General features: G+C 35.0%; 2 protein-coding genes across 2 annotated transcripts; both read right to left on the bottom strand.

The window, feature by feature from the left end:
• Positions 1-623: 623 nt before the first annotated feature.
• Positions 624-3,528, bottom strand: LOC107798257 (BAG family molecular chaperone regulator 3). The gene is made up of 4 exons (XM_016621229.2): positions 2,721-3,528; positions 1,985-2,241; positions 1,745-1,891; positions 624-1,105 (listed from the first exon to the last, which is right to left on the bottom strand). The coding sequence occupies exons 1-4, from the start codon at positions 2,935-2,937 to the stop codon at positions 878-880; spliced, it is 849 nt and encodes a 282-aa protein (XP_016476715.1). The 5' UTR covers positions 2,938-3,528; the 3' UTR covers positions 624-877.
• A 4,635-nt stretch (positions 3,529-8,163) lies between these two features.
• On the bottom strand, positions 8,164-13,747 carry LOC107798258 (lysophospholipid acyltransferase 1-like). Its single transcript, XM_016621230.2, has 8 exons — positions 13,302-13,747; positions 12,347-12,402; positions 11,428-11,648; positions 10,912-11,317; positions 10,408-10,493; positions 8,823-8,886; positions 8,630-8,742; positions 8,164-8,540 (listed from the first exon to the last, which is right to left on the bottom strand). The coding sequence occupies exons 1-8, from the start codon at positions 13,604-13,606 to the stop codon at positions 8,400-8,402; spliced, it is 1,392 nt and encodes a 463-aa protein (XP_016476716.1). The 5' UTR covers positions 13,607-13,747; the 3' UTR covers positions 8,164-8,399.
• Between the last annotated feature and the right edge of the window lie 8,329 nt (positions 13,748-22,076).

Here is a 22,076-nt window from a genome sequence, read left to right as displayed (position 1 = left end):
AGTGATTAGTTAGCGATAATAATTAAATATTACCAAAAGGTTATTCTTTCGGCTTAACATTAATTTTAATTAATTACCTTTTGCAACCTCACAACAAACATTAGATCTTTATGATCCAACTAACTTATAATCATATCTTCATTAAATGGCAGCTAATCAAAAAAGTTTTCCACATACACCAAAAAGCAAATTTCTTGTTGGCGAAATGGTCCCAAATCACATTGAATTTGGATGGCAAAATGAAAAGGAAAGAATTGAAAGAAACAGAAAATAGTTGTGTGAAGAGGAGGTAAAAGAAAACAACAATTGCACTAGTTAGATCAGAGGCGGAGATAGAATTTTAAGTTTATGAATTCTTGATTAGTTAAGTGAATTTTTTTTAACAAAATATATAGTTTGAGCCAAAACTACTAGGTTTTGCCGAACACGCACACAGTACACTGGCTCCTCCCCTGAGTTAGACAGATTTTTTTCGGTTTAACTACTATGTAGCCTTTGAAAATTTTAGGTCCAAATTAACAACGAAAATTAATTAGTTTGATCATCGTACTTCTAAAAGAGTAATAATAACTAATTTTATAAGTGCTAAATTTGTAATCATTTTATGAAATAAAAAATTCAAGTAAAACCATAAACTTATCTATATCCACCAGATGCTGGCATATATATATACACACACATTTATACAACTTAGGATTCAAAGGCCACATAAGAAATCACCACATTATCTTTTAACCCCAAGAACAACTGGGGTCAAAATCTAAATAGAGAAAGAATGAAGACACTGAATCCATAAAACCAAAATTTATTTTTTTTTACCCCCTAATTTTTTTCAAAGCACACACTAATATTCCTTAGGCTTTTTTATTATCAATTCTTAGAAAGTTTCCCATTTTGTTGTAACCACAACTGGCCCTGGATTTCTTTGATCAGCAAAACTAACCCTCTTCCTCTGCTCTTGATTATAGTACATGGATTTTGGCATTTTTCCTGTGAATATTCCATTTTTGTGGTGCATTTGCACTTTGGCATTGTGATTTCCAAGGGCTGAATTTCTTATTTTCAACATGTCTAGTGTCTCTATGTATTTTTGCACCCTTTTCACCTACAATTATCAACAAAAAAAAATCAGTATTTTAGCAAAAGAATTTAACAAGTGTAAAAAAAATTATAAATACTATCATATCACCTAAAAAGCAACTACAGGTTAGTGTTTACAAAAAGTTGAACCAGTGACCCAAAAAATAAGACAAGTTTTTTTATTGCAACAAAGATGATGTTAATCACTTCTAAAGCAAAAGAAAGATGCATTATGATTGAGTTTGAATATTGGGGCGAAGCTACGTCTGGTAAAGGGCACCCGGGGAGGTAGGATTACCGCTAAGAGGTTTAAAAAATAAATTAAAATGGCGGAAATAGAATCAATGACCTTACAAAGTTTTGAATCCCTTGCCCACTAACCTATGCTTTTGGGTTGTGTCAAAGTTATTCAAAACATAATATATAGAGGTAAAAACTAATTTTATTTTATATGTACGTATTATTTTTCGGCGAAGGGGGTTGGAGTGAACACCCTTCCGCCCCCTAAATCCGGCTCTGGTCAAAAGTGGTCAACCGAACACCACTCGCCGAAAAATTATAATGTACATCGTATAAAATATTACTACTTGTTATTGATTAAAAAAAATAGACTTTGACCCTAATTGAATTTCTTGGCTTCGCTACTCATTGAAAATATGTATACCTGCATTCTTCTCTGCAATTTGAGATCACCATCAGCAGTAATTCCATCCAATTTTATCAATTGTGTCATTAACAATTCAATCAAACTCAATAGCAAAGTCTCTGTTACTTTCTTGCCACCATAAATGTCCATTTCAACATTAGCAACCTACATAAACATAAAAAAACCAATGATCAAATCCCTTGAAATGAAAAATCAAGAGAAAAAAATATGTAATTTAGAAAATAGAATTCTTGTTACCTGTTTAGCAAGTTTATCAATATCAAGTCTAATTGATGTGATTTCCTTTGATGCATTCTCCATTTTTGCATTTCTTCTTGATTCAATAAACCTCTTTTCTCTGCTTATCTCATCCTCAATTAGTACAAGTTTTGATCCATCTTTTAAACCAGCAACATCAAGAAAATTTCTTGAATCTCTTTCTTTTTCCTTGTAAAATATTTTCTGATCTTCAGTATGTAATCCAGTTTGACCTGCTAGCATTTTCTTCAATTCCCCTGTAAAATTCAAGATTCCTCATTTTATGACAACCCTTTTGAGAGATGAAAAGAAAATTTGCAAAATAAAAGTATGAACATGCAGTTCCATTTCAAGATTCCTCATTTTATGACAACCCTTTTGAGAGATGAATGGAAAAATGCATAACAACAAAATAACTGGTAAAGTTGATGTCATGTGACCAGGAGGTCACGAGTTCGAGTCATGGAAACAGCCGAAATGCAGGGTGAGGCTGCGTGCAATAAACCCTTGTGATCCAGCCCTTTCCTGGACCCTGCGCATAACGTGAGCTTAGTGCACCGGGCTACTTTTTTTAACAAAGTAAGACGACGACAACAACAACAACAAGCCCAGTATAATTCCACAAGTGAAGTCTGGGGAAGGTAATATGTACGCAGACTATACCGCTACCTTGAGAAGGAAAGAGTTTGTTTCTGAGAGATACCGAAGAAAAAAAGTAAGAAGGAATGCAAATTACCAAAAGTTGCTTGTGAACTGATTTTGACTTCATGATAAGATGAACCATATTTGACTTTGATTTTAATGGTTGGAACTGTAACTGAACTTTGATATGAATCAGAACTTCTTTGTTGTACTAACATTCCTCCTGGCCTCATCTCCCATCCTGAAGATGAAAGTCCATTCCCATTTGGCTTATTTGGCTTAGTCTTCATTCTTAACAAGTCTTTGCTCATACTGAGAAATTTTTGTTGTGATAATGAATGGAATTTATTATGACAACTTTCCTCAAGAAATGTCAAAAGTTGATGAAAAATGTTTTTTTTTTTTAAAAATAAAAATAAATTAAAGTGCTTGTCTGCTAAGCTAAGAACAACCCCATGAATGAAGGAAAGAAAGAACCAGAAAGATTCTGACCCACAATGTCAGAAGCACAACAACAACAATGTTATGTTTCTATGACAGAAAATCCTTGTAACTAATCAAGAAACACTAAACTGGTTTTTATGCTAAAACTTTAGGCTTTTTATATTTGTTCTTGAGTCTAAAGAAAGAAAAAAAAAAGGAAATTCAGGGACTTTTCTAGAGAAGTTTGAGAAATAATGTGATAATGATTTTATAGAAACTTAAATGTGGAGTGATAAGAATAGTAAGAAAGAAAAAGAATGAATGGCTATTGGGATGGGTGAGAAGTGAGGTAGAAGGGAATATATGGATGTTAGAATATAAGAATATAATTTTAGTTTCTTTTAAAAAAAATAAGAATTGAAAGACCCCTTTTTTAAAAGAATTATAGTGATTCAAGGGTATATTTATTTTATAAGGGCAAAAGAAAAGAGGTGGAGGTTTGGTTTATAAAATAATGAGATTGATATCCTAGAGTCCATATTGAAAATATGTTAATTAATTAAAATAAGGGGGGTCAAAATGCCAAGTGTTATCTTTTTATTTGTTTTCTTTTTCCTGGAAAGAGACTTGAGAAGAATAGCTTTGGCTTTTGACACTGACTGATTCTTTGCTTGTACACAATTTTGTTATCCATGTAATTTCTTGTCCATTCATATGTCCCTAATTAATACTAATTTTTGCTATATTTTGTATGCAATAATTGTAAATTGATACCACAAGCAACTTACTTATTCATCCTCCTTTGTATTGGGGAATTGTACATACACCTTTTAATAATATTCTTTTACATGGCCATAAAGAGTTAATAAATATTGTTGACAAATCACATAATTTCAGCAAAACTTTGCTATGACCTACATGAATTTAGCCAAACTTTTCTCTACTATTTCAATTTGAAGTTTTTTGGGACTTGAGGGGGAAAAAACAACTAAGATCAATATATAAAGTACTCATAAACTTTTACAGTGGATTAAAAGAAAGAACAAGCTCATATGAAAGTTCCCAACAAAATAATTGTTGTTGAATCAGCCATGAAATATGCTCTTGCTCACGAATCTGTTTTTCTAGCCCAGATCATGCTATCTTCGAGAAAATAGGAGTCTCGAACGATTTTTAAAAATGACTAGTTGAATCAGCTTTGAAATACGCTTTTTGCTCACGAATATGTTGTTCTAGATCAGACTAGGCTATCTTCGAGAAATAGGGGTCGTGAGCGATTTTTTGAAACAACCATCATCTTTAATAATGGTGCATTTTCTAGGACAAAAAAAAATTATTTTCTCTTTCCAAGATTAAGTATAATTTTTACCAACTTGGTGGACCTATTGGGAAAAGGAAGAGAGTAAACCAATAGTAAGGAAAGCAATCCCTTGAAGCAATAGTAAATTGTCAAAAAGATTTTAGTTTCAAACCCTTTTTCTCCTACAAGCATGCAAGAAAGTTGTTAGAATGATCTCTAGGTGAAGGAAATGAATAGGAGAATCTTCACTTTCATGAGAAAAGGAATTATTAATCTTTTATAGAACTAGCAAGTTAGAAAATAAAAAGTAATGAATCAAAGGAGGAGGATTAGAAAGAGTGCAAATCAAAATTATAAAATTGGTGATGCTATATTATTATGGACAAAACAATCAAGACTTTGAACTTCAAAAATGGCATCTTTTTTGGTTCATTGCTTAATCTTAGATTCATTTATTCCTTTCTTACTTTATTCATGACATTATTATCTTTCTTTATTTGCCAAAAAAAAAAAGATTCTAGTAAACCACAAATTTAGACTAAAAGATCTTGTTAGATGAAGTTTAAAAATTACTTTTTAATAAAAATGTAGCAAGGGTTATCTCCATAGTTGAATTAAGATGAGGACAATAATATCTATGTAAAAAAGCTCTTAATACTTTCTTTCTTTCTTTTTTTAGTGGTGTATTCTTATTCTAAAAATCCTAAATCCGCCTCTCGTAACTGAACAATGTTTCTTGAAAATAATATATATATATATATATATATGTAAACATATGTATGTAAGAAAACTCATTTATAAAAAATAAAAATAAAAAGAAACTATGTGGGACTTGATTCTTTTTTTTGCTTCTTTTCTTTTTTTTTTTGGGGGGGGGGGGGGGTTGGGGGGAGGGGGGGAGGGTTACTCAAAAGAGAGTACATAGGCAGCTCTCCTAAAAAAACGTCGTATAAATCCTAACATTTTAGTAGAGTGGAGGCGAACTTATCAACAAGAAAGAGGCCCTACTCATGTTCTAATTTATTAAATTACATGCTTATATGTTCATAACATCACATGTAGAGCTATTCAGAAGAGAATCACTAGCATAAAAATAATTGAGGACCCAAAATTAAGCACAAGAAAAAAACGAAATACAGAAGAAAACAAATGGAAAAAAGATAAAGAAGAACAAGGGGTCCATGAATTGGCTGCATTGGCAGAATGTGCTGCTAGCCAGAATGTCCCCTTCAAAAACAAAAATGGCCAGCTTTCTTTGGGTCAGATAGTCCTTGGAAAAATCTGCATCCAATGAGCTATATTGCCCATCCAGTTTGTTAGTAGTCAGTTCTGAAGGGCATACATCATTTTGTTTGTCCAGCAAAACATTAGCAAGTGAATTGCACCGAAGGGTCTGGCCTAGTAGTTAATGAAGTGAGTGAGAATCATGAGGTCTCGGGTTCAAATCCCAGCAGAGACAAAAAATACTAGGTGATTTCTTCCTATCTATCCAAATCTTGGTAGATAGAGTTACTTGGTACCTGTTGCTGGTGGGAGGTGACAAGTATCCCGTGGAATTAGTCGAGGTACGCGCAAGACAAGCCAGCCCGGACACCACGGCTATCCAACAGAAAACATAGCAAGTGAACTACTTGGTAAAGTACCTATCTCCCTGGAACCTACATAAATGTCTTGTTTCTTCCCCAGATGGCAAGCAGCTTTTGGTTCATTGGTTCAATAATAAGTTAAAAACAACCATATTATGACATGTCTTTTGTCAACTATAATTGTATTCCTGTAAAAGCATGAACTAGCGTGTAACAATCTACCTGTATGCTAGTCATGTCATTCCTCCAGCTCCATCGAATGCATTGAGAAAAGTAACTTAGCAGATTAAACAGTGTATATTGTATGACAACTTTATTTCCTTGTTTAACCATTCGGTATCCTAATTCTACTAGCCCGACTAACACAGGATTTGTGTCAGGTAGACCCAATAAAGGGGTGAATGGATCCGTACTTAAAAGTTATGTTGCACGGGCTCTCCAAAATACAGCCACACCAATATCGGATTCTCCAAAAATACACTGCTTTTGGAGAGTCGACACGCACCCGACAACATTTTCCAAGAATCCGAGCAACATAGCTTAAAAGTTCTCCATTCTCAAGACTCAGACCGTAAACTTTGATCAATGGTAAAGAGACTTCAACCATCCCATTACACGCCCCTCGACAGTAGAAACAAAGTTGATGTTACTATAGAACAATGTATAAGAATGGCTATCTTTGAGGGTGTGATCAAAATCTACAGTTTGGATGGGCCTATAGGCATAAACATAATGAAGTGGGGGCTACAAAGTGGTGGCATAAGAGTGACATGCCTAATCCAAGGGCAAAATAATTCCAGGAGTAGAATACATAAAAGAGAAAAATCACTGTTTAGGCCTTTTCAGCCTTATCCTTGAACAAGCAGTCCATGTTTTCAAAAAGCATTATCAAAGAAAAGTGGGGCTAAAGCCAGTTCATATCTCTACAGTAGCATATGGAGTAACAAATAGAGGAGAAAATGCATGCATTATCAGAAGCTTTAGTATTTAATCTTTATAGTTTCACTCACACAACTCACAAGCTGTTTAAGGGTGGTCCAGGATAACATGCCTTTCTGGCATTTCATCAAAAAAGAAATGGCCACAAAGTCAAGAATCCAGCTGCCTAAAAACATTATTAAAAAAACACAGCTCAAGCAACTAACTGGAGCTTAAGGTCCTACAATGTTCCACTCATCAATGGTATTGAAAGAGATGAAGTACTTCATGAAATATGTCAAAGTTGATGAATTACTAGAGTTTTGAATAGCAACAAGAGATCTGAAGTCAACAAAAGAATAAGTTTACTAGAGTACTAACTTCTATGGTATAGGGCAGCCCGGTGCACTAAGCTCCCGCTATGCGCTGTGTCCGGGAAAGGGCCGGACTACAAGGGTCTATTGTAAGCAGTCTTACCCTGCATTTCTGCAAGACGTTTCCACGGCTCGAACCCGTGACCTCCTGGTCGCATGGCAACAACTTTACCGGTAACGCCAAGGCTCCCCTTCACTAACTTCTATGTTATAATGGTACTAATTGCCATTCCACCTCAACGGCTCAACCATACTAGAATGTAAAATGACTAAGCAGATTGCAAGATAAGTAATGTAGAAACCAAAGGGAGGCTGCATTTTGAATCACTAGATTTCAGTGCTAACTGGAGCATAGGATTTGCATCAGCTTTCCTCTCCTTTGTTAAACTAATATTTCTACTTCTCCTTTCCACACTCTATTAGACAATTGTGGAAGATTCAATACTACAAAGCCTGCAGGCTGCAAGCAGTGCTTGAATCTAAAGTCCCAAAAGAAAACAGCAAGCAATTATCTCTACCAAAAATGTGAATAACATCGAAGCAATTGTTAAAACATTTCAGCATGAAAATTCAAATCAACGGTTGTAGAATGTCATCCAACTAATCCTGAAATCAACAGCTTTAGGTATCCTACAGATTTACACTAAACATAAGCATAAAAGCTTTCCCAAGCTTGTTTTTCCAGTCACCTAGATAGGAGATATCACACTTTGAAAGAAACATCACAGGAGAAAAGAGGTATCATAGCATTACTTTTCTGTATATTTCCCCACTGCTTCAACCCCACACCTTCTGCTGCAAGAAAGGGGAACAGGGGCAAAGAGTATGTTGTTTCTTTTTCTTTTTCTTTTGGGATAAATAGTAGCTTTGTTGTTTCATATGAACACTCTCCCGGGAAAGGCACACAACCAACACAGAAGAAAGTGGTTATGAACATTGAATGCAAGAACAGAACTTGATTAGATAGTAGCAAAAACAATCATTTATCGATTCTTGTGGCCAAGATTTCCCCAATAATTATACAGTTGGATACATAACTTTTAGTGGCCAGGTATTTGGAGGAATAATGCTACTTCTCCTGTTCTGCTCAAATTAAGAGCTGTCCAGCTATCAGAACAGAGTACATAGTCAAAATGAAATCTAAGCAAATATCTCAAGAAACTGGCTCGGACTCACTCTACTTTCCTAGCTTTAGATGTTGCAGGTTTTGGAGGCTTAACTACTTTACTAAGCAGGATGAGTACAACTGGTACAATTGTTCCAACATAGTATACACTTCCATATGCTGTAAGGGTTTCATGCAGGCTTAATACCTGTAACACATGAAAGAACACTATGATCAGCCTCTGTCGAACACAATTAGCTTTAGAGTAAACATCATTCCAAAAAATATGAGACTAACCATGAACCCAACAGCGGAATAGTTTAGAACCAGAAGTGTGTATGCAAAGTTCATTAATACCAGTATCTTCTCAAACAGAGTACCAGTAGCAGCTTGCTGCCATCTGTAAATGACTGCTCATAGACAAAACAACATTAGGAAAAGTAAACCAAAGTTAAATGCATCTGATCGGGTGTGTGTGCAAGTTAAATACCTCTTGATCCAGCAATCATCAAAGCGGACTGTACAAAGAAAATGATGTACCCAGGATATAATCCCTGTAATGTAACACAGAAAATTATACCATTAGGTAGACAGCCACACAATAACGGACGACAAGCAGAGGGTGCAATGACAAAGAAAACACTTCAGAAGAGCATAAAGTATTTTATCCAATTTCAAGTTAACCTTTGAATTAACATGAGAATTCAAAATGTCAATCAATTAGCATGGTGTATAAGAAAAAGGGTTCTGAAGTAGCAGGCCACAGTGGATTAGTCGAGGTGCGCAAGTTGTAAATTAAAAAAATTACAAACAACAAAAGAGAAGAAAGAAAGGGTTCCATAGCTTACTTTTTGAGATTACTTAAAGTTTAATAACTAAAAAACAGGTTTTGACAAGCATAAAAGTATGGGAGCTCCTTTCTCTTAAAATTGGGAAGCGGCAGCCGGCAAATATGCAAAGGTGTTCAAGAATTAAAAAGTGCAAATTGCTTAGGAAGATGTGTATACTCCAGTCTAGATCAATAGGTTTTTATGTAAAATATATGAATGGCAGCAAAAGATAAAACGCAGAGCTTGTATCTCATCTGGGAATTATCAGAAATGTCCTTTTTTAAGAAAGACAACAACTATTTTGAGACACCAAAAAATGGCAGATGAATACTAAAGTGGAGGTGAAAAGACTACAAAACATATAAAGTAGATGGACGTTCACAAGATTACTTAAACAAAGGAAATTATAGAAATTCAATAAAGGCTATCAGAATGCTCAACCAATTGGACAAGAAGTTGTGAAAGGAACACTATGGTTCAACTCTGATGGGTTTTAAGTAGGACCTATACCATGACTTATAAACTGTACGGGTTTCTTATAACCATCAAACAGATGTAGAGAAAGATTCTCAACAGACACACAAGGATAATCCACTAGCCCACTAAAATGTTTCACAGGAAACCAATTGTTCCTGTTATCCCAGCTGGATATTATGGCATGCGCAAGAATGGATATCCTGTATGTAAGGGTAAGACTGTACAGAAATTTATGGGTACATAAGGGGAACAACTAAGTCCACAAGATGTCTTTCCACCAATAGTAACCAGATAGGAACAACAACAAACCCAGCGGAATCCCACAAGTGGGGTGTACGCAACCTTACCTCTACCTTATGAAGGTAGAGAGGATATTTTCGATAGACCCTCAGCTTTAGTACCCAGAAAGGAACAATGCAGCAAAATAATACACTTACATAGTTGATAAGCCACTTTTTCGGTGGCAGGAATAACCACCCAAATGATTACAACATACAGTATAGCTAAGCTCAAATTTTACTATTGCAAACGTCAAGCAAATATCAGTTGACTATCAGAACAAGAAGTAATTCTTAAATAATAAAACTAGCTGTAGAACACTTTCCTAGCAGATTATCACGCCTCAATAGACATAATCAACTATTTGTGCAAGTATAATACAGTTAAAAGAAAATACATCAATAAAAGATTACGTGTATATTATGATATATATTTCACAATACAATATGTTAATTTGCATGCCTATCCGGTGCTTAAGTATCCACTTACATGCCATACAGCACTGACAGTCTGGGTAGCTAGCAACTGGAAGAAACCAGGCTTCCTTCCTTTCTGTATCAGCCTCTCGTATACATCTGCAGAGCAAAAATGTAAAGTGAATAGAGATCAGATTGTATACACATGACGTTAAAAAGTGAACGCATACTAGCTGCATGCACTATTGCCTCAAAACTACTATACTACCAATAATTTAAAGTATATCAGGATAAACTATCAAAATTCTATGTTTACCACGATAAAAGAGTCATCTAGAAGATGTATGATGCACGGTGAATAATTTGTCTCAAAATAAAGCTAAGTTTACTCACAATAGAAATGAATAACTTGCCTGCATCAATATCTATTATGATGGTTAATAGAATGTAGCTACAGAACATCATCACAAGTATTTACATTCTTACCAGTAGACAAAATGGTTCTACTAGTCTAACAGCTTTACAAAACTGAAGCATGTGATTGGCTTGCAAATGACTAGAAGAGAGATTCACTTACAGTGTCGCAGCCACGTGCTGACTTGAATGTTCCATACAAGTGGTAACTGAACCGAGCTCTTTGCTAACTCAACACCCAATACATCAACATTTTTTGCACGGTCCCAAAGTGGTTTTGGTGGAGAAGAGTTTGTCCAACCACTGAAACCTAGTCCGGATACGACGATAGCAGCTTCAGAGATTGACCAGATAAAATAATATTTCCACCGAGCGGTAAAGCAAGCCATATATTGGTAACCCAACCGTTTGAAGAAACCCCATTCTTGGTATAATGGATCAGTGAACCTGGAAAGTGGAAAAAGAGGCACCAGGTAGAGATACAACCCCATACAAATAGCAGCTTGAAGAAGAGCTCTTAAAGTTGACCCCAAAGGTGAGGGATTTCCTTTCTCTGAAGGTTTCCAGATCTGAAAGGAGTAAGGATTGAGTTTATTAGCTGCAGTGGGACTTTTTTTGATGAAGTAGTTGCAACGAAATTCAACATGCAGGAAACAATACAATGATGATATTAACTTACTCCTTTTCTCTCTGTCCAGTCAAGGTAATCTTTCATCTCATACACTGGACCTGCAAAATGACTTCCACAACAGAGACAGTAACCAATGTACTCAAATAATGATGGCAACTTGAGCAAACAATTTTTCTTCTGAGCCTCACGCAAATCTTCCTCCTTCAACAATCCATCTTGGTAATTAATCACACATGAAATTATTTTCAGTGTTATCACCATTAAAGCTCCTGAAAATTTGGACAAGAAAATAACATAAATTTTGGATTAGCTAAAAATCTAGAAACACGAGAAGTGAACTTTGTAACTCTGAGTAGTCTACCAGTAAAACCAAATGTATAAAAAAATCATATCACAAATTGCTCCTAGGATGATCTAATTTTTTTCATCTGATCTGCAACAAAGCAGCTCATTGCCACTCCTAATATGTGTCCATCGTCTTGCCACTAAATGACAGTCACCGATTGTTTTGATGATGAAACCAACCAAAGTCCTGGCCTCATAACATAAGGGGTTTCACCGCAATGTTTGGCTGAACCTGCATTCTTCTATGTGATTTGTGTAGTTTTTAAGGATTTGTAATTCTGTTTCCAATTAGTTTCCCCTCTTATTAACTGAGATAATTTCCATCAAACATCACAAATGTTGACATCGTCCAAATTGAATATTTGATATGAGAAGTATTCAGATGTTTCATAGAAGGTCGACTTTATTTCTAAGAACTGGAGGGTGAGTGTAGTGATTGAGCCATAAATTTACTTTGGTTGTCTTAAGAGGTAAATTTCCTGTTGATTCAGAAAGCATTTGCTGGTTTGTATCTAAATATATGGATTGAGCACATCAATGAAAGAGGGTCAAGAGCATGATACCTATACATTATTGCATTTAACAGAAAATAGGCAAGGACAGAGATCGAGCCCGTGCTTACCCGTAGCATCAATTCCTCCTTCCTTCCATGCATCCCCGCTCATGTAGTATACATGGCTGCAAGTTGTACCAAATAACTTTCAAATATAATCGAAATTGAGAAGCTTCCATAAGAGTATATTTAAAATGCAAAAATGGGGGGTTGGGGGGGGGGGGGGGGGAGGAATTGGATGGTCAGTTTTCCAATGGAGCAACTATGACCAATTTCTACTTTTTACTAGTACCGCTGCATATCAGAACACCTGCATTTTATATGGAAATCTCTTGTAAATTGTACGATTTGAATCAATTTACAAGGGAGCCGTCCCTCACTTTACTTGAACTTGCAAAAAAATCCCAAAGTCAAGAATATATCATCCTAGATGAGTATTAAAACAACCAGGGTAAAAGAAAAGCAGGGTACAGAACCTGACACCTTAACTCAGATTAAAAATCAAAATTTTGACACACAAACTCCCAAATTTCACAACTTTCCAGATTTTAATGAATACGGCCTGGGATAACTGATACCTTGATCTTTGTATTAACAATCCAAACAACATAATTCTAGCATAACTAGTAGAGTAAATTAACTTATCCCAAGAAAATGCATAACTAGTACTATGTGACCAAACGGCCCTAATATAGTGGGAATTTCAGCTGATCGACTTCTTCCTCACGCCTTAACCATTCAGCCAGGACCATAGTAGGAGCTGGTAGCCACACAAAAAAAGTTGATTCATGTGATACTCTTTCCTTTAGTTGGTCCATAAAAAACATATTCTATATTTAGAAACAATTAACTTTAAACTTCTAATTTTGCCGTTTATAACTACATAAATGTTTATGACTTGTTTTAGACTACAAATTTCAAATTCTTTCTTTTTTATATTAAACTTCATAAGCAATCAAACACCATTACATAACTGTTTTCAGAGAAAAAAAGAAAGAGCTGTATGATTGAGAATGTAATGTACCATCCAATAAGATATCCAAACGCAGCGAAGAAAGTGATGATCCCGCAGTAACGGCGAGAGACAACCATAGAAACATAACCCAGAAGCATAGGCCCAAAGAAGTGAAGATTTGAGGAGAAACCAAATGACAGGTACGAGAGAACAGCGCCGGTAACGGCGGCGTAAAGGTGCCTACAGACGGCGCTAGGGACAAAACGGTGGAGGAAGCTCACCGGAATGGTGGCGACAAAGCAAAGCAAGAAACGGAGCACCGGCACTGATACTCCGATCGCTGACGCCATTGATTCCATCTCCGGCAGCCCCATATTGGATCAATTGGGTCGGGTTGACTCCGAATCAGGTTTGTTCAATCAGTACACCTGGACAAGTTATTCTGAATCTTGGATTTCAGGACCAGTGACCATGAAAATGAAAGAGAAATTGGACAAACTAAAAAGAGACAACGAACCAATTAAATAAAAAAGAATTAGTTAGGAAAGAGAAATAGATCGTATAGTGTGAGATTACGTGGAACGACATTTTTGTTTGCAACTACCTGATATAAATGTATGCACACGCATTAAGAGGAACTTTATTTTACCCAATATTAACTCATTCACAGAAATATTTATTTTCATAATATAGACTCTTCTAAAAAGGGAAAATTTTGATATCCCTACTTTTCAATTTTATAACTCATATTTCAATTTACAACCAACTAGCCCAAAAATAATAGGCTAAGATTCAACATCCAACTCCAATAGGTTCTCAAAATTACTATTTAATTTTTAAAAAAGATTGTTCAAGCTTTTAAGTTAATTTTCGAAGCAGTAACTGTAACTCAAATATTAGTTCAACAAACCAAATCCATTTGAGTGATGAAAATTAGATTTTTAACAAGCTTTAATATGTGGGTTTAGATTCCGAATTTAATTTTGTGAGAAATTTGGAGTGGGTATTATCTAGAATTGTTAGAAATAGTATAAGGAGATTGTATATCAAATTTGAAGTCATTTAGTGAAAATTTGGACTGATTTTGAACAAAAATTGTAACTAAAAATCATGGAAGAAGTTCGTCTACATATGTTTGTATAAAGGTGTATGAAAGTGTATAATAGTGTATAAGATGTGTTTATACACTCATATACACTATTATACAAGATTATACATAATTATTAAAAAAAAAAACTGGCTTCATCTTCTTCCTTGCGTTTTTTTCTGAAATTTAACTCGAATCTTACTCAAATCTACTCCAAATCATTTCAAATTTAAATTTTGAACTCCTTTTGATATTTTCAATCAATTGGAACAACACCCAATCCAAACAACTAACAAACTCAAAAAAACTTATTTTTGAAAGCAAAAGCTTTGAATGGCTTTCAATGGTGGAATGATGAATCTTCAATTTTCTTAAATTGCAACCAGGTGACACAGGGGAGAAGCAGTAATGACAGACGGCCCTCTTGAAGCATATGTAGAAGATGTGAGAAGAAAAGAGAGTGAAAACAATGGTTGTGAGAACATAGATTTAACTTCATAGCTTTTAGAAGCAATGGTTGTAAGAAAACAGATTTTGAATTTGCTAGTGCTTTTAAAATATGTACAATATGGGCTAGGTCGAGTAAAACTTAAAAATATGAACCATTTTTTGTTATAGTGTGAAGTCAAGTGTATTTTCTTGTAATTCTTCTTCTAAAAATATTGAATTTAAAATATTGCTCAAGTGATAGATCAAGTGAATAAGTTATGGTTTCAGTGGAATTTAATAATTTTGTGTTTACGAGTTATGATTTAAAAAAAAAAAACACAAAAAATATAAATAATAAATTTTGAACACAATAAATTAGATGAGTTGTGTTTAAAATTCTAAATTCGTAATCATAAATTTTAAATCTCGAATTCATCTACCGTGAGAATGCACCAAACGGTCAATTAGAATATTTCTTTGGCAATCAATTCAAACAAATTATTTTCCCGATGTTAGTACTTCTCTCTTCTTCTTCCTCTTCTTTTTCGTTTTTTTTTTTTTTTGTAATTCACATCGATTAGTTTTTTTTTCCGATATTATGTCCGGGGTCAGTTGTACAGTACTGATGTTGGATTCATCTGGAACTATAACTTTCGAGCCTGAACATAAATTTATGTATAATCATTCATTAAAGTTGTAACAAATGGTAGATCTGAACGCATAAGTTTAAAAATATAATAAGTACAATTCTAATAATCTTAAATGTTAGACCCCATAAAATTTAGTCCTAAATCTGGCTCTGATTACGACTATCACCCAACCTAATAAGCTTCCCAACTATTAGCCAAACTTGATCAGTCGTAAGTGGTACCAACTAGTAACTACCATTTACAGTTTCTTTTCGAGCTTATAAAATTTATTAGTAGTCTCTAAATAAGTATTTCGTATAGTTTAAAATCAAGCAGATTTTATTGGTGAACATGACTGTTGATGTTTGGATTGAGTTGTTGAACTGCTAAACTTAATATTTTATGCAGCAATTAAAAATATAAAAAAAAAAAAAAAAAAAAAACTTAAGGCCCATAAATGTAGAATAAAGGTAAAAATAACACGGTATAGCCAGTTTTTGGATTGGTCATTCAAAAATAGCTAGCGTTTACGAAGTCAATGAAAAATAGCCATTATTTTGCTGCAACAGAGACCGGTCCAGCATAATATACTGTAGTTCGGTGCACTTGTGTATGAACTCTAGCATATTATGCTGGACCGGTATACTTTGCTGACTCCAGTATAATATACTGGAGACTGGAGCACCGGTGCTCCAAACTCTAGTATATTATACTGGACAATTATACTTGCTAGAACTCCAGTATATTATGCTGGAGTTCTAGTGTACTTATGCTAGAACTCTATCATATTATGCTGGAGTTCCAGCATACTTATTCTGGAATTCCAGTATAATATACTGGAACTCTAGTATAATATACTGGTGTATTTTTCGGGTTTTGAATAGTATTTTCGCTCAGATTTATCTTTACATGAAAAGTGAGTAAATTTCGATTACTTTTGAAACTGAGCTATTTTTGAACGACCAGTTATAAATCTGGCTATTTTTGAATTTCTCCCAGAATAAAGGCTAAAGCCATCACTCTCTCCTTATTTATCTTTTTAATTGTTTCTTTCTGATGAAGAATTCATTTTATTACCTAAAAATATGATAATATGAAATTAGGGGTGAAGAAAATTAGTTCTTTGTATTCATATATTGCGCTTTTGGTCCTTGAAGAAAAAACGAATATTGTGTGAACTATATCAAATTAGGGGTGACGAAAAAATCTTCTAAATTTAAAAACGAATAAATGCATGAAATAAATTTATGCATACATCTCTATTGCTTAACATGATTAATTATTAGTACAATTTTGACATAAACAACCAATAGGAATAAGTATTTATCTTTGTTATTTATAACGTGATAGGGACATTTGGGTACCTCGATATCATCGATTAGGTGTTTGGTGTTTGATAGTGCATTAAATAGTCTGTTTTATCTTCATTTATTAACGAACCAATCTCCTTAATATTTTCAAAAACCAAATTGCTGTAGTATCGTGTAAAACAGTTCTAATAAACTTCGAGAGCCCACAAAACAAATCTGTCTAGCTAGTCATATTACGATATTATGAGTACATTCAAATTCACAATAAAACATCAATTTGCTACGATATTACGAAGTAATTTTTTCTTCTATATACTTATGTTTACTCGTAACGTTACAGTTGAATTTATACGTAATTACTACACAAGTGAATTAAAAAATGGGGTCCTATCAACTTGTTCCGACCTAGGATAATAATCTCATTAGCTTGGTCTTACTTTACCGTTGAGAAACGATCCTGAAATAATAAAAGAATTGAAGAAATATGTAATACTTAGCCTTGATATGAAGACGAAATAGCAGAAATAGTAACTCCGGAAGCGAGGCCTCCGGGCGCAACAAAAATGAAACCAAAAAGTAAGAAGATAAAATTGCATAGAGCTTTGAATAGATTATGGCATAAGTTTTCCAGAAAAAGCTTTCTCTTACAATGATAACAGAGCTCAGAAATTAAAATTATTAAATTCCTTAAGCTTGTTGTTATTATGCCTGTATTTGTAAATAATGATTCTGGAAATTAGAACGTTAGCTTATAAACGTAAATATAAGTAAAACAGAAATTAATTCGAGCCCACTGAATTCACAGTGTTTCCTTAAGGAATTTAATCCCCTCCTAGTACCCAAGGTTATGGATTATTTCCTCCCAGGATAGAACGAATTACACACTGGTGTAGCGGTACTTCAAACCCCAGTGTTTCAGCGAATACAAAATTCGGCAGCAAATCACACTTACGGATGCTTTGTTTGTAGTTTTAAAATAATGCAGAACAAGGGGAAAACTCGGAAGTCGAATGGAAATTCTGAGAGGAAGGAATGCAAATTATAGCCAACGTTGAGTTTTCGGTGAAGAGAAGATCAATAGCTCTCAATTCTGTTGTGGTGTGTGATTCTCCAACTGCTGCTGCTCATATTTATAGCAGTCAGTTGTGAGACCTGCCCCCTTTCCATGGTGGAGCATGCACTAGCTTGTTATAGAGCAAGCACTTAGCCATGGTGGGAGGAGCACTAGGCGGCTGCTATTGTAACTGGTGGTACAATACACGGATTGGAACATATATGTTACAAACACGGATAATATTACGTTAATATTTACTATTAACAAATAAATTTGGTCCAAAAAATTAATCAATCATTTGACCAAATCTAAATCCAAATCCGAAGCCGGACCCGAAGCCGTAGCCGAAGCCGAGCCGAGCCGAGCGAGCGACGACGACGGTGTGAGGCTTGCCTTCTTCCTAACTCTTTAATAGCTACATGAAGTGCATTTGTATATAAACCCATCAAACTCCTTTTTCTCTACCAATGAGGGACAATGTCTCATTAAAAGGAGAGGGAAACTTAAAATTTTACTCAAAATTTTCATTTCCCTCCATTTCCAATTCACCCTCTTTTTAATATCTTTCCATATTAAAAAGAAACTCAACAATCTCCCACATGAATGGGGAATGGCTATATCACGGAAGTATGCATGAAAAACTTGTGTGATTTGCAAGCAAGGATTAATTGCATCTGGATAAGTAGGTTTCCCTTTGAACTTTCCGTAGTGAACTTATATCGGATATACTCGGTCAATCGGTAGATTTGATATCTTTGAACCGTCGAACTTTAGTGTATACCTAGACAACCATAAGTCACACAATCAATCCCTTAACCGTCTTTGGTTCTCATTGTTGTGTTCGTTTCAGCCATGAACACTGTCTGGTTTCATAAGTGCGTAGAGAATTGGCCTTGCAAAATTCTCCTTGAAGCGGCTAACACTTCACACTTACATAGGTGATTCCTAAACGAGTCATCCCATAGATACACTATTTGATATACCCTGTATCAAATTTATAAATCATTAAAAAGCCTTAATGCTTTATCCTTGGTACTGAACATTGTCTCATCACGAGAATGGACTAAAAAAATTTGTTGACAATGTTGAACCGTCATTAATAACTTTGTTTGATCTCCTTGAACCTAGATCTTGGGATCTCCAGTCTTCTAGGTAGAGTTACCGCCACAATGACTTGTTCTCGGCCATAGTCTCATTCCCCTCGATGATTTCTCAACTACATCTCTAGTTAGGCCTATTGTAAGTGGATCCGACACATTATCACTTGACTTTACATAGTCAATCGTGATAATTCCTCTAGAGAGTAGTTGCCTAACGGTTTTATGTCTTCGTCGTATATGACGAGATTTACCGTTATACATAACGCTCTCAGCCTTCCAATTGTTGCTTGGCTATCACAATGTATGCATATTGGTGCCAACGGTTTGGGCTAAAATGGAATGTCTTCCAAGAAATTCCGGAGTCATTCAACTTCTTTACCGGCTTTATCTAAGGCTATGAACTCAACCTTCATTGTAGAGCGAGCAATACATGTTTGTTTGGACGACTTCCAAGATACCGCTTCTCCACCAATAGTGAATATATATCCACTTGTGGACTTCGAATCAGTTGAACCGGTGATCCAATTTGCATCACAATATCCTTCAATCACCGCAGGATATTTACTGTAGTGCAAATAAAAGTTTTGGGTATGTTCTAAATATCCCAAAACTCGTTTCATTGCCATCCAATGAGATTGACCTAGATTGCTCGTGTATCGACTTAGTTTACTTATAGCACAAGCTATATCTGGTCGTGTACAATTCATGATGTACATTAAGCATCCCAACACACGAGCATAATCCAATTGTGATATGCTTTGGCCTTTATTCTTTGCTAGTGCAAGATTTACGTCAATTGGAGTCTTTGCAACTTTAAAGCCCAAGTGCTTGAATTTTTCAAGTACTGTCTTAATATAATGAGATTGTGACAATGCCAGACCTTGAGGAGTCTTTTGGATCTTAATCCCTAGAATTAAATCCGCAATTCCCAAGTCCTTCATATCAAACTTGCTAGTTAGCATACTCTTAGTAGCATTTATGTTGGCAATGTTATTACTCATTATCAGCATATCATCCACATATAGGCAAACAATGACTATGTGATTTGGAACATTTTTAATGTACACACATTTATCACATTCATTTATCTTAAAACCATTTGACAACATTGTTTGGTCAAATTTCGCGTGCCATTGTTTGGGTGTTTGTTTTAGTCCGTAAAGGGACTTAACAAGTCTACATACCTTATTTTCTTTACCTTGAACCACAAACCCTTCAGGTTGTTCCATGTAAATTTCTTCCTCCAACTCTCCATTTAAGAAGGTTGTTTTAACATCCATTTGATGAATTTCAAGACCATACACTGCAACTAATGCTACTAATATCCGTATGGGCATAATCCTTGTAACTGGGGAGTATGTATCAAAGTAGTCAAGACCTTCTCGTTGTCTATACCCTTTGACAACAAGTCTTGCCTTAAATTTATCAATAGTGCCATGATCTTTCATTTTTCTCTTAAAAATCCGTTTAGAACCCAAAGGTTTATTTCCAGGAGGAAGATCAACCAATTCCCATGTATGGTTGTTCAAAATGGATTCTATTTCACTATTGACTGCCTCTTTCCATAACAATGATTCCGAAGAAGACATAACTTCTTTAAATGTTCGAGGCTCATTTTCCAATAAGAAAGTCACAAAATCTGGTCCAAACGAAGTAGACGTTCTTTGACGTTTACTACGTCTTGGATCCTCCTGATAAAATGTACTTTCTTTTGTTTCTTCCCGAGGTCGTTTAGATCCTTCACCAAACAACTCACATTCCTTTTTATACGGATATAAATTTCAAAGAACTCAACATTATCTGATTCTATAACCGTATTATTATGAATGTCAGGATTTTCTGATTTATGAACCATAAATCGATATGCTTTACTATTGGTCGCATATCCTATGAAAACACAATCAACTGTTTTCGGTCCTATTTTTACCCTTTTGGGTTTAGGAACTTGTACTTTTGCCAAACACCCCCACACTTTAAAATAATTTAAGTTGGGCTTCCTTCCTTTCCATTTTTCATATGGAATGGATTGTGTTTTGCTATGGGGTACTCGATTTAGTATTCGGCTAGCCGTAAGAACAACTTCTCCCCACAAGTTCTGCGGCAATCCAGAACTTATCAACAATGCATTCATCATCTCTTTTAATGAACGATTCTTTCTTTCCGCAATCCCATTGGATTGGGGCGTGTAAGGGGCTGTTGCTTGATGAATAATTCCATATTCTAAACATATTTGTTCAAAAGGAGATTCATATTCACCACCCCTATCACTTCTTATCATTTTGATTTTCTTGTTAAGCTGTGTCTCAACTTCATTTTTGTATTGGTTGAATGCATCTATTGCTTCATCTTTATTATTAAGTAAGTAAACATAGCAATATCGAGTACTATCGTCAATAAAAGTTATGAAATACTTCTTTCCACCGCGAGATGGTATTGATTTCATGTCACAAATATCTGTGTGAATTAAGTCTAAAGGATTTGAATTCCTTTCAACCGACTTATAAGGATGTTTAACATACTTAGATTCCACACATATTTGACATTTTGATTTTTTGCATTCAAACTTAGGCAATACTTCCAAGTTAATCATTTCTCGCAAGGTTTTATAATTGACATGACCCAAACGTACATGCCATAAATCATTTGACTCAAGTAAGTAAGAAGAAGCTAAAGTTTTATTATTAGTTTCAACAACTATTACATTCAGCTTGAAAAGGCCCTCATTAAAGTAACCTTTTCCTACAAACATTTCATTCTTACTAATCACTACCTTGTCAGATACAAAAATGCACTTGAAACCGTGTTTTACAAGAAGTCCAGTAGAGACTAAGTTCTTCCTAATCTCGGGGACATGAAGGACGTTGTTCAAAGTCATGACCTTGCCAGAAGTGTTAGCGGAAACGTAAAAGAAAGAACACGAGATTTAACGTGGTTCAGATCAAAATAATCTTACGTCCACCAGAGAACAGTTGCCTTTTTAATATTAACAAAGGAAGGGGAGAGTTCCCAATTACACTTGAGAGAATTTCTCTCTTAACTCTCTACTCTCTACAATGTGTTGTATTATTTTTGGGATGGTTTCTACAAATGAAGGAGTGCATCTATTTATAGAGGTAAAGACCTCCTCTTGATGTCATTGGTGACATCAAACTACCTCTTCTTGATGTCATGGGTGACATCAAAGGAGGAAGCTTTCTCCTAGCATCCACACCAACTCTTTCCACCAACTCTTCCA

Source organism: Nicotiana tabacum, chromosome 1 (assembly GCF_000715075.1).
Source record: "Nicotiana tabacum cultivar K326 chromosome 1, ASM71507v2, whole genome shotgun sequence".
In the NCBI taxonomy this organism is placed as follows: Eukaryota; Viridiplantae; Streptophyta; class Magnoliopsida; order Solanales; family Solanaceae; genus Nicotiana; species Nicotiana tabacum.
Note: the sequence above shows the minus strand (reverse complement) of the source record. Positions and strands in the feature narration are given on the sequence as shown.

Bases quoted from the DNA above. Each gene is read 5' to 3' on its own strand.
- LOC107798257 (XM_016621229.2), bottom strand. From the start codon at position 2,937: ATGAGCAAAGACTTGTTAAGAATGAAGACTAAGCCAAATAAGCCAAAT. The intron at 1,892-1,984 runs GTAACAAGAATT...ATGTTTATGTAG, and splicing joins TTGATAAACTTGCTAAACAG to GTTGCTAATGTTGAAATGGA. The intron at 1,106-1,744 runs GTATACATATTT...TGATAATTGTAG, and splicing joins AATTGCAGAGAAGAATGCAG to GTGAAAAGGGTGCAAAAATA.
- LOC107798258 (XM_016621230.2), bottom strand. From the start codon at position 13,606: ATGGGGCTGCCGGAGATGGAATCAATGGCGTCAGCGATCGGAGTATCA. The intron at 12,403-13,301 runs GTACATTACATT...TACAACTTGCAG, and splicing joins TTTGGATATCTTATTGGATG to CCATGTATACTACATGAGCG. The intron at 11,318-11,427 runs GTAAGTTAATAT...TACTCCTTTCAG, and splicing joins ACTGGACAGAGAGAAAAGGA to ATCTGGAAACCTTCAGAGAA.